At 41.3% G+C, this 12852-nt stretch overlaps 1 protein-coding gene across 1 annotated transcript in view; it reads left to right on the forward strand.

Moving 5' to 3' along the window:
* Positions 1-12852, forward strand: part of SOAT1 (sterol O-acyltransferase 1) — a 46166-nt gene that overhangs the window by 20039 nt on the left and 13275 nt on the right. Inside the window, exons 3-6 of the mRNA XM_013943266.2 lie at positions 7497-7555; positions 11410-11552; positions 11648-11707; positions 12126-12233. Of these exons, the coding sequence (XP_013798720.1) occupies positions 7497-7555; positions 11410-11552; positions 11648-11707; positions 12126-12233 (370 nt within the window). The remainder of the gene's footprint in view (positions 1-7496; positions 7556-11409; positions 11553-11647; positions 11708-12125; positions 12234-12852) is intronic.

Raw genomic sequence — 12852 nt, forward strand, 5'->3', positions numbered from 1 at the left:
GGGAAAACTACTGCACAAACCATTTGTAGAATGAGATTTTAAGGTTTTGGTGATGCCAATGTTTTATGCCAGTCATATGTGACTGTTCCAATAATGCTATTTTTAGAGACTTACAAAAAGTTAGTGGCTATTGGAAAAGGAATTATCATGAAGTAGAAGCCTGCTTCTAATCTGATTATCTATGGAAACACCTTAACTTAAACATAGATTTGAGTTCTTGCTGGCTTGTGGATGAAGAATAAATACAGCTGTGATAATTACCACTTGACAGGGGAGCGTGCCTGTTTTTATAAGCCTTTTCATTTTTAATTCCTCTGAAATGTGACAATGTCACTTCAGGTAAGATAGTGTGGGTTCAGAGCAAGTAAGTGTTCTGGGTCAGATCTCTTGAACGTGCTCTGAGCTTTCATCCATAGACATATGCCTGGTGGGTTTTGCTGTAATATTAGGGCTCTTGATGCTTATTTTACTTAGCTAAGTTGCACAGGTATGTTAGAGCCATAATCCTGCAGTTAGATCTGTTTAGGCAGACCCCTGCATTTTTGTGAAATGCTAGCAAGTTACCATGTCCCTTTTCTTGATTCCCACTTTCTGAGGCTTAAGTTGGCAAAAAGATTTGCAGCATTGTGAGCAGGCTGGCCCTGGGGTTGGAGCTAAAACATCTGTCTAAATACTAATTTTTGAATATCATTTTTCACTGACACTACATCTGAGCTTGTCTGGGGCTAAGTGCAAAGCTGTACATTTTGATAGTCCAAACTGCAGTAAAGGACAGTGAGGAAAGCTGAGAGGAATCCCGTTTAGTTGAGACTTGGAGTCTCTGCCTCTCAAGGTGGCTGCCAACTCAGCAGAAGTGTCACAAAGACTCAGTAGTGTTACTGGTTTCTGCAGATGCTTCACTCAGCACAGTGATAGGAGCAATATGAGTGCCACAGCAGGTAGGAGGCAGCAGTTGGTCTCCGATGCCTGACCACATCATAGAACATGAGGAAGATGCATCCCTTCGGCCAGAAATTCCTCTGTATGATGGGGTTAGGTCAGCAGCTCTGACACACATTGTTAAGGTTTCGAAAGTTGAGGAAAGTGTTCACGTGTCCTGAATATGTGGCCACTTGCTGTTGTACAGCATATTTACAGAGTTTACACCATTAATAGGCAGGGCTTTCTGTGAAAGAACAGCTCAGGTGGAAGAATTTCTCAGGAGAATGGCTTCTTTTGTGCTAGCCATTCACTTGTGAATAGCCTTTCCTCAGGCCTTAGTCTTGATACAAAGGCAGCCTGAGGCTAATGGTTTTATGTCTGGCAACATCCTATTTATGCTGTAGCATCTTAATACTGGATGCTGTGCAGAATTTTAAACAAGATGCATGTTTATTGCAGTCAAGGGATTCCAGCCAGGTTAGAGACCATGATGACTATAACTTGTATGCAAGAAGCATCTTTGTGGCAATTCTTCCTGCACAAAAGCTAAACCCACTAATGTGATTTCCCACCCTTGAATCTTCCCTGATTAATGCACGGAATCTGATTTTAAACTTGAGTGTTTGTCGGGGGCCAAGTGATTTGTTTCCAGAAGTGTGTGAATTTCTTAGAGACCTCTAGGCCAATTATCCCATTTCTGTTAAAACTGAAATGCATTGACTGACCTGAACTTGTTTGCAAGCATAATTTGGAAGCATAATTAGAATCCATATATTGGCTTTAGATTAAAAGTTCCTGGTTCTTCCAATTATATAGCATGTTTTTTTCCTCTTGCTCCATCAGTGTTGCTGGAAATGGTCTCATTGCTTGCCAGGTTCTACGCCTGAACAGTTTGTATTCAGGTCCTTCCACATTTATAGTAAGGTGGAAATGCTCATAGCTTTGAGATTGCAGGAAGGATTCTGCTGTCTTTGTGTTTGTGTCTTGTAGTGATTCAGCCTGTAATTTTACTTCCACAGAGTAGCTGAACTTTAGTCTCATTACCTCCTTTTTTCTTGCTGAATTGGCTCCAATGTCATATTTAAAAACTAATTTGGTACTGGCATAGAGTCAACAAGTGATCTAGGCAGCACTGATCCCCTGTTGAGAGCCAGGTGTCCTTAATAAGAGTAGTCCTCTGTTTTCAGTTGAAAATATGTAAATGAATCTAAAACTGTTTTGCTTAATGAGATATTGATGATAATGCATTACTGGTAGGAAAAAAGTCTTACCTGGAATGGTTGCAGTAGAAACTAGCTGGAAAGATCATAAAAGGTTAGAGAAGACATAGCTCTTCCACATGCATCTGAGAGCCTCCAGAATGCTGAGATTAGACCACTCAAAATGGCAAACTGATGGCTGTAGAGTCTGTCCTTACTTCCCTAGAAATCAAAAAGGATTGCAAGTCTGGTGACTGGTCTGCAAACAAGCTTTGTTTGCTGAAGTAAGCCTGTTCAGTAAAGCTGGCCTTGAAAAGGAGTCCTTATCCTCTAAGGAAGAGGTTGCTATTGACCATTCTTGGTAGGAACGTTCATGAAGCTGCATGAATGGTGTGTGCCTACTGATGGGTGTAGGAGGAAGGAGCTCCAAAGCAGGGATCAATTCAGAAAGCTTCTTTAATGTTTGCTGTCTGACTTGCAGGAACAAGTGGGTTGTAAAGGCCGCTGCTTATGGATTAATGAATTTGGGGTTAAGCTGTTGGAATTGAGTTTCTTGGATGTATTTCAGGGAGATGGATAAAACATAAAGTTGTCACTTCTAAGATTAAGTGGATTCTGGTAATTCTAGACACTTTCCTGGTTTGCACCCCTGGTTTGGTAAAGGCTGAGAAGTTCCATGTTTTAAAAAAAAAAAAAAAAATCTGGGGACATGCTGGCTCTTTACAAATTGGAGAATGCTGGTGTTTCCCTCTGCTAGCGAAGAGTCTGTTTGGGTCCTGTGTTCCTGCAGGCTTGACTCCTGAACTGAATTCCTTGCCAGACTGCAACGCAGTGACATAGATCGTGTGGCCTTTGTGTTCTTTAAGCAGATCAGCTGAGCTATGGAGTCAATCCAGTCATAACTTGCCTCTATCTGCTGAGTGGCCAAATAAATTAGCATAATTCAGAATAAGGCTTGCTAGCATCAAACTATTAACATGCACTGTATTGCAGTGGACATGGAAAGCTTCCCTCTTTACAGTAGACTTGCACTGTGGTGGCTTTAACGTAGCTGTCCTTCAGATAACATCCCCAGTGGTTGGAGGAGCCTTGGAATCCAGGTATCAGTAACGGGAAGTCCTTCTGCCTGTTTTGCTTTAACCTCTTTAGTGATAAGTTGCCCAATCAAGAAAGATTAAGGATAATATTTTTAAACCCTTCTAGGGCAGGGCAGTACCAGGTGCAAAAGTATCAGTTTGTAGCTGGGACTTTACAATGAGATCCTGAAACTAAAATTTTGATAACATTAGGGGAAAATCCTTCTGAACTGTGAGTGATTGTCAGGCATTCTTGTCTGGTGTGGTTGGTTGCCCAATCCACCTGGGAAATAACTTTCTTGAAGTACATGTGGCAATAAACTGTAGTTTGTTCTTCATGTGCCTTTCTTAGTGTTTTCTGCAGGGAGACATTTTTGTCACGAATGCTCTGCAGTGATTTAGACAGCAGCAGTGTCCCTGGATTCTTCTAACTGCTTGATAACAAATGTGCTGCCACAGTGCTGTAACAGTTGGGCTGGGAATGACTCAGAGTGCTGAACTGCAGGCGGCTCCTGTGGCTGCTGAAGTCATTACAAGCTGAAACCATGATACTGCATAAAAGCCCTGGCTTTATTCAAATGACTTATTGTCATTTGTGCCCTTGGCTGTAGTTTCAGACTTAGTGGTTAAGCAAAATTTTTGGCTGCTTTCTAACACAGTTCATCTTGTGAGCTTGTTCGGTAGAGTGCTGGAAAGAGTCTCCTGGAAACTTTTTGCTGGATCCCAAGCTGCAGCACTAATCATATGAATGGGGTGGTTTTGTAGTCATCCCAATGTCACTTGCCCATAGCATGTACAAGAGTAGGTTGAAAAAGGGGAAGTGAGACTTTGGAAAAGATTGTGTGTAAAGTCTTTTGTGAAACTACATTTTTTAATTTTTTTAACAATAAGGACCTTGCTCAGTTTTCAGGTGATCCTTTTCTTAGCCTGGTTTCCTAGGGCAACAAAGCTTACTTAAAAATTGCTCATTTGCTCTTCTGACTTTTGAGCCTGCTTCGAATTTGGGTGGGTGCAGAGGTGTCAAAGATCTTGCAAGAATCAGTTCTTAAAGTCTAAGATAAGTGGTCAGCTAGATAAAGTTCTTATCAGTGCCCCTTCTGGTGGGAAGGGAGCACAATTCCCTTTAAAGTGAAACTTTTCTCTGTGCAGCAGAGCTCTTTCAAAGCAAATCCTGCTTCAGTCTCCTGCGGAATTTGCTACTATTTCATAATAATCTTCAAAGGAGACTTTCTTATGAGTTTTAAATTATTTCCTGTTCTCTTAAGACATATCCCACATTGCTTTAAATGCTAAGATGTGCTTGCTTGTCCCGTGCAACCTGGAGTCCAATTTTGGTAATGATGCTGCAATCTCTAAGTGACACAGAGGGAGCCAGTTTTCATTTTCATTGTCAAGGGAAAACAAAGATTCAGATTTCTATTAGTGCACATTTCCTTTAGGACTCAAAACCATGTGGTGATTCCCTTCTCTAATGTTCTTTGAGGTTGTAAGTGGCAGCTTGCACAATAGAAGATGAATGACTCGGAAAGAGGATGAATTACAGCTTCTCTGTTTCCTGTCTGGTGACTTGGCGTGAGTTTATTGGGCAGTGCTAGGCAGCAGAATGACTTGTTCAGGGTGGTTTTCCTCCTTTTCAGGAGACTTTTTTTTAATCCTGGATAAGAGGCAACTGAGCTTACAAGTTGTTTTACTTGGCTTGTTGCATGAGTCTACTAAAGATGTTCAGATTTTGATTTAAAACCTTTTTAAACCTTGGTATGTTTCTAGTCTGTGTAGTCTGTGCGCACACATTAGTGGGTGGGTGGAGTGACAGAAGGAACGCTGTGCGTGGTTTAGCGGTTACAACACGAGCATGTCAGACCTCCTTTCCTGCGCAATCATTAAAGGTATACTTGGGTATCTGTAAAACTAGGTCCATCTTTTAAGACTTTGTAAGTCAAAAAGAATGTTTTATTTCCAAACTGGAAACAGCTCCTGGGTAGCTGTAGTAATAACTAAGGCTTCAAATGCAAATTGTGCCAGGAAATACATGGTCAAAGCTATAGCTATTTGTAGCTTGGCTTATGAAGGAAGTAGCATAATCCCCAAAGTCTCATGTGTCCTGTCCTCTGTGGCACTATTGAACAGCTTCAAGCAAACTTGATAGGGTCTTGAAGATTGGCAGCTGGGTAGAAGAGAAAGATGCAGGTTCCTGCCTTTTTGCAGGAAAGGTTAGGTGTGCTCCGAATTCAACAGCTCTGTCTGTTGCTGGTTAGCAGATAAGTACATGGTGGTTCTTGCTTCAGTAAGAATGAGGGGGGATTAACATGATGCTGAAGTGGGGGAGTAGAGATGTTGATGCGTACAGGACAGTTCTGCTCATGAAAAAGCTTGGTTTTGGTGAGGGGAGGAGGGATTGTCATTTGATTCCGGCAAAGCGCACAAGCTGAGTGGGAGAAAGGACTCTAACAGCCTCTTACACTTTTGAATCATTTTCCACAAACTGCTTTCATTCAGCAAGTATAACAATGTGACAAGCTTAAATGCTGAGGTAACTTTTTGTTGTGGAGGTGAGAGATGCTTAGCAACCAGGAATTCTTTTTTGTGTGGAAATTGATCTTTGCACGCAGCCAAAAAATTTGTGGTGTTGGTAATTCTTGTGTTTATTGCTGCATTACAAGGTTGTTAAGTAATGGGTGGTTGCCACTAGTCCATTCTTCAGTCTGTAGCTTGAGCAGCAGTTTTTATAGACAAAAACTGATGTTACCACTTGATGTGGAGTGGGAGGAGGTCAGACTAATGCTGTCAGAGTCCTGGGTTTTGTGATAACTGAGCACAGCTTGATCAGTGTCTCCTGTTTCGCTTAACTCTTACAGTATTGGAGCTGGAGCCATTGCTGCAGCAGGTCTGTCTATACCTTTTGTAACTGGCAGCTCATACGAGCACCTGCAGACTAGTGTGCATCACAGAAGCACTTGCTTCTATTTGGAATAGCCCTGTGCGGTCTGTTTGCGTAGCCTGGGCGCGCACAAGCAGGGCAGGGATGATGAGGCTGCATGATGAGCTGTCAGATTGTTAGATATCTTTGTTTTCTGGTCACACAGCAGCACAACAGTGGCACCTCTACTTAAACTGCAGATCTGGTAATTTGGGCTTTACTGAAATATTATTAAAGAAATTCAGTTTGTGGCCTCTCTTCTAAACATGGCAATGTTATCTGAGAAGCTGAATATAGAAGTTGCAATACTAACTGAGTTACTATATAAGGTACTGTGGTGGCTATAATTGCCAAAGGACGCTACCTCTGCCAGCAAACCTTGACTTTTGTATCTCTTCACACTAACCAGTATTTTAGGCGGTAGGTATTGCTGTTAGTCTTGTTTTTCCTTCATATGCCAGAACCTGTTTTAAGTAATTTTTTCTGTGTTTTGGTTGTTGTTATTGGTGAAGTAAAACACCAGGTGGTTTACCAACAGTGTGTAACCACTGCAGACAAACCTGGTCTTAAAACACCACTTGTCTGAAATGGCAATTTGATTTGTGTATGTTGTTCCTCCTGATATAATACAGGTATGTCAGATGTGTATAGTTATTTATGCAAAAGACAGGTGGGTTTAGAGGTTCTAAATATCAGTCAAAGATATTGGTAATGACAGAAGTCAGATGATGTTCATGACATAATTAGACCTGATTCTGTGTGCTTAAGTGATAAAGCATATTGAGGAATAGTCAGACCAAAGTCTAGTAGTTCTGGTGGAAGAAAGGGGTGGGAGTAGTCAGCTTTCAGTATGGGCTAATATTCCAGCTAGCTGTTCTGCTTGTCTTCAGAGCTGATAACTTATTCTATTTGTACAGATAGTCATGACTTGACCACCTTGTCTGTTGGCAACGCGGAGACCTCCAGACAACCTAATCTTATGTCTAGTTCTCTGTGCATAAGATAAAGCCCTGATAAAAGATCAGCACACTTGCATATGACCTTCTGGGGGTTGTTCTAGTTGCTGTTTCAAGGCTGAACATGTTTAGAGGCCTTGAAGACTTGCAGAGTTGCTGATAGAAAATAGTTTTAAAAGTCCAACATGTTATCAGCTGTTCCCTGCCTTACAGTGCTGTGATCCTAAATGGTTGTCTAAAATGTTTGCTTATAGTTTATGAACTTCCTGCAGCTTAGTTGTGAGCTTATTGGAACCTTATTAGAAGTAAAAAGCATTTATGAAAAAATAATGGTGGCCGAGCTACCACATGCTGCTGCTTGTGTTTTCAGTCATGCAGGTCATATCACTGAAAATGCAACTGTTAAATATTTGCTTTCCTTCCTTAGGCCGGGTTGATGTCGACCATGTGATAACAAGGAAAATGCAGCTAATAGCAGAAGCTGAGGTAAATATACTCTAATGGATGTTGGTGGAGAAAAGGGGGATAATTGGCCGTGGATGTCTCAGAGTCACTAGTTCTGGAACACAAGCTCTTCTTTTCAGGGACAGCTTGAGTGCAGTGATTTTTTTTTTTTATACTGCCTGTTCTTTATCCCCTCCATCTTACCTTTTCTCACTTTGCACAAAAGAGGTAGTATTATCAACATGCAGTTCTGTCTTGACCCCAAAAGGTTAAACTCCAAAGATAAGAATGAACTTTGAGGCCTGTAATAAAATTGAACTTCCCTCACTACTAACTTCTGGCAATGTGATTGTCAGCTGAGCATGCTGTGCTCCCTTTGGCAGCTTGCATATTTAATGTTTAAAGTGCTCTGTGTCCTGCCATCCACTGAATAAAAGGCAGCTTGCAGCCGGTATCCCACAGCTGCTCTTCCCCTAGCTATTGAGAAGACCTTCCTGAGCTTTGGTCCCACTCTTTTTGTCACTGAGCAACACCCGCGTTTTCCTTCCTCAAGAAAAATAACACTGGGTATTTCTAATATATTTTGAGTCTGTGAGCTGCCGTTGTCTTAGCTGAGATGAGAGGCGTTTTGTGCGCCTTCTCAAACTGTTCTGGGAAAGATGGCTTATGCCCAAGTTACATGAAGTTAGCTAACAGTGAACCGCACCCTCCATGCTACTATCATTGTTTCTTAGTGCCCACGTTCTTCGGGGCAAGTCGTCCTGCGCTGTTGCTTCACTCTACTGCAGAGATTTCAATGGTAAAGATGAAGTCATCTAATTGTCCCGGTCTTGTAAGCAAGTTAGGGAATGAATGCTTATAAGGCAGAAGGAAAATGTCCTGTACCTTTGAGATATTTTCCTGTATTAATCTTTTTTTCTCACCTCTTCACAGGTAGTGGGTGTGTAATTTACAACAGATATAACTAAAGAATTAATGAACTATAACTATAATTAAAATATAGGAAAGTATAGCTAAAGAGTGAATAAAATACTGGAGAACTCTTGCGACTTTTCTTTAGCAGTAAAATGCAGGGATATTTGGCTCAACTTCCTCCGACTTCTGATCAGATTATAGCCAGCTTCTGCTTTTTATGGTGTAGCATTCTTTTCATACTTGCCTCTCTTTCTGTTTTTGTAATGGCCAGTTTATCTTTAAAATTAAATTGTGACAGCTGAGTGGATTTGCCCAATTCCTTGTCTGTAAGACTTTAAGCATACTTCAGGAAGCTCTTGGTTAAGTGCTCCGAACTGGAGAAGGGTACAACAAGGCTGCTATTCTGAAGGCTGGTGGGAGGTGCATTATATCTCTTACACTTCTGAGCGAAATGCTCTTGACTTACTGAGCACTAGCAGTTACACTGGCAATTGCTCAAATGACAGCCTTTTGATAAGCAATAGTGGTAGATACTGGTATATGTTGTACAGTATTACAGTTAGAGTAGGGTTGGTGCTCTGGTTTTATCAAACTTAATCTAATGACAGCTTAAGCCCTGCTCCTCCCCCCCTTGCCTCCCATCCAAACACACAAATAAGTAGGTGTCAGGCCTGGAGGGTTGTGCTAAGAAGAAGAAAGTGTTTACTGAAGAGACAAGAACTGGTTTAAGGAAAAAGTTTGTCTGTTAAACTCTAACTGACAGTTCATTTGGCTGAAAACAGGGCTTCTAGCCTCAACATGGCTTTTTTTTTGGTAGGGATATGCGTGTGTGCACATGCTGTAAATTCAGATTGTGCCAGAGAGCACTGGTGTGTTTTGTTACAAGCTGTAGTTCTAAAGTACTCTAACTCCTTTCTCCTGTTTATAAAGGAACAAAGCCACATCATCTCTGCAGGAGGAAAAAAAAAATCCTCTTCTCTACCCCTTGGAAAGCAATTTTTAAGAATAACCAGCTACTAAGAGCTGCTGTGTCGTTAAGTGCTTGTGAAGCTTGTTTGTTCTACATTGGCAGCTGCCAAATAGGGGAAAAATGTTTTTAAGTTAAATATTAATCTGTTCCTTCTCCTACTGCAGCTTCTGTTTTAAAAGATGTCTCTGGATCTGACTGCTGTGGAACAGGAGAAGCAGAGTTCTGATACATATTGACTTCAAGGTCTTCTGGTTTTATGTACCCTCATTTCAGATTGTTATATATGTTGCTGTAGAGTTAAACTTGTTGCACAGTTGGCTGTTGTCACATATGATGCATTCTTACAAAGTGCTACTGTTTTCAGTTTAAAAGCTCTTGTGTCAAAAGAGGTGGTCTTAGTGTAGTCTTTCAAATCTACCATTTAAAAACTAGTCCAAGCATGTCTGGAAAATGAGGGCTATATCACTGATGACCAGCGTCAGTCAGTGGAAACAGGACTCTTTAAAACGCAGTTGTGGAACAATCTCTGAGAGCCAGATCAGTGCTGCAGCTTAGAGCTAAAAGCTCCTGTTTCAGTTGTCTGACTTCCTTGTTTTGTTAGGCTTCGTTCCTGTTCCTTCTTAGCAAAAAAAAGTGCTGCTCTGGCTTTCTCTAGCACAACAGTTGGGCAGTGAACTCTAAACACCTATTGACAAGAGCCACGTGTCACAAGTGACCCTTCCAGGATGCATCATTTCTACACACAACTTCCAACCTCTTTCTTTCCCTCCTTGAAAATGGGTTACTCGCTTTTGTTCCTTATCAGCCTTAAAGACTAGAAAATGGTAGCAGTAAAAAATTTTAAAGGTGATCAGGGACACAATACATGTTTTGAGCAGCTGATCAGTAGGCAGAACAGATCAAATAATATATAGTTATCATAAGAAAAGATCTGGTCCCTGAATCTGGACAGGAACTGGGAAAATCCCAGGCCAAAGGATGGCCAGACAAATGTCACCAATAGACACTTGCTTGAAAACAAAACATAGCATGCCACTGGGTTTGTAGTCATATCTTGAAACTTAACTATCTCTTGTGCTGAAGATGACTGTCTAGCAGAGCATTCTGGAAAGGCTTATGGTTCAGGAACTCAAGGGTTTGCTCGAGTACTGGAAAAACAAATCTGTGTCTGAGGGTTTGACTTTGAGGAACTGGATGCTCAAAAGTCCTATTAAATCACTGTATATCTTCTGAAGTGACACAAATCTTGGGATCTTTAGGTTCCGTAAGTTCTTAAAGACGCAAAGTGAATGCATGTTGCTTTTTTTCTTGAGGGAATTCATGTTACCTGCTTTTCTAGTCAGAAGGGTAATACTTTGAGATTTGCACACGGGCATCTGTTTTCTTATAAAGAGTAAGAGAACTTGTACTGCAGCAAAGAGCATATAGCTATTTAGAGCTCGGTGTAGCACTTCCTACAGAAACAACTAACTTAGAGTGGTAAAATGTTCAAAATGCATCTTGTTTAAAAACTCTACCTGGGGTTTGGGAGAAGTTCTCCAAGCCTTCATGCTCTGAGGCTAAATAGTAGATCCTACCATTTTTCCCCAGTAACGCTAGATTGGCCTCTGTGTAAATCTTGTTTGTGCTGGGTTTTATGCTAATGGTATGACTGGTTAAGAGTGGGAAGTGTTTTCTGGGGCTCACTTATTAAGCTGAGCTAAACTTCTTTTTGGCACCATAAAATACATGAAATACCTGCCACTCCAGATGTTTGTGATGGCCCGAATGTTTACTTTCCTCCTCTGTGTTGCATCTGATAGAGAAGATAAACATTATTCAAAGTCCTCTGGCCTGAGGTGTGTGAACAGGCCAGGATAAGCCCCTGATCTTATCCAGGTTGGCTCTAACTGTTGGCAGGTTGAATGGGAGCATTCTGATGATGCCTTGCTCTGTCCTCCTCTGGCATAAATCCATTCTGGAAAGGTACTGGAGGTTTAAACAACTTGTTGTTCTATTTCCACTCTATCAGCAACTGAAGCCTGCTTTCATGAAGGAGGTGGACAGTCATTTCACAGAGTTTGTGAACAGTTTGGTGGCAAAATCAGCGCTCCTGGATTCTTCATCTTCCCTCTTTCCAGCTCCTTGCTCAGAGAAGGACCTACACAAAGCCAAGTAAGTCAGTTTTAGGTTCATCCTATAACAAGGTTACACGTTCCGGGAGCTTTATTTCCTTTTTTGTCCTGAATGTTTGCCTTTCCTGTTTGCAGGATTTTGAGAGCCCCTCCAGAACATGGCAAGATCTTTACTGCCAGGAGATCCCTCTTGGAGTAAGTAGCTTAACTTCATTTTCTTTCTGTAGGAAAAACTAACAAAAAATACCCTTGCTAGCAAAGTAGCCTTTTTTCTTTTTCCCTCTCATGTTCAAACCCCGGTGGACTAATTTCTGTTTAATCTTTGTTTCTTTCTAGCACACTTCTACTACAACTTGCAGGGTTTTCCTAATGAAAACCTTAATTACAGTCCTCTCAGTACCACTGAGATAATGGCTAATTATCCTTTATCTGTGGATAAACTGAGGAGGTGGCAGGCATGGAGACTGACTTCCAAATTGTGCATTAACTTTTGGTCTCTTGAATTGGGATGGCAGTGATACCTTACCTTACTGTGAAATGCTTGGAAAGCTAACGTACTGGAGGTGTGATGTACTATGTCAGTGGCCTGATAACATTTGAATCTCTCCCTTAGTGAACTGTTTGAAGTGAGTCACATCAGGACAATCTACCACATGTTCATCGCTCTTCTCATTGTCTTCATCCTCAGCACGCTTTTAGTAGACTTCATTGATGAAGGAAGGTAAGAGTGCTTTTGGAAAAGCAAGGGACAGGACTGGTAAGTTTGTGCTTCCAAAGAGGCAGAGGTACATGAAACTGCAGAATGGTGAAGGAAGAAGGGGGAAATGCTTTCCTGGGATGCTATTGCAGCGGGGAGGGGGTGAACTGACATGCTTAAAACACATGCTGAAATGCTTTTTGAGGCAAAGTGGTAATTTCAAATTGGATAGCTAAGCATTTGCAAAATCCTGCAGATATGTGTATTCCCTGAGTGCCGTGGCCAGTGCAGTTGGGTCACATGCTTAGTTCATCACAAGACTGACATAAGGGAGGGATCTTCACTGAACATGAACTGCTTTAGTTCAACTAGTGGCACTAGGGAAACAGCAGCTTTCAACTGCCTGTTTTGGTTGAAGGAGGACTACGTTTAGAAAAACATTTAAATACTTCAGCAGTCCTTTCTCTGTTTAGAAGTAACAGTTCTGGAGAACTGTGCTTGTGCTTAAATAAAGAGCCCTGTTTTTTCTGGGGAAAACCTCAAGGATATTGTACTCTGCAGGTAGCCAGTTCTGAACAATGTTGTGAAAGACTGCTTTCCTCACACTTGCTTGTTACTTTAAATAGTATCTTTCTGGCAAGCT

The sequence above is a fragment of the Apteryx mantelli genome, chromosome 8, assembly GCF_036417845.1.
Source record: "Apteryx mantelli isolate bAptMan1 chromosome 8, bAptMan1.hap1, whole genome shotgun sequence".
Taxonomy (NCBI): domain Eukaryota; kingdom Metazoa; phylum Chordata; class Aves; order Apterygiformes; family Apterygidae; genus Apteryx; species Apteryx mantelli.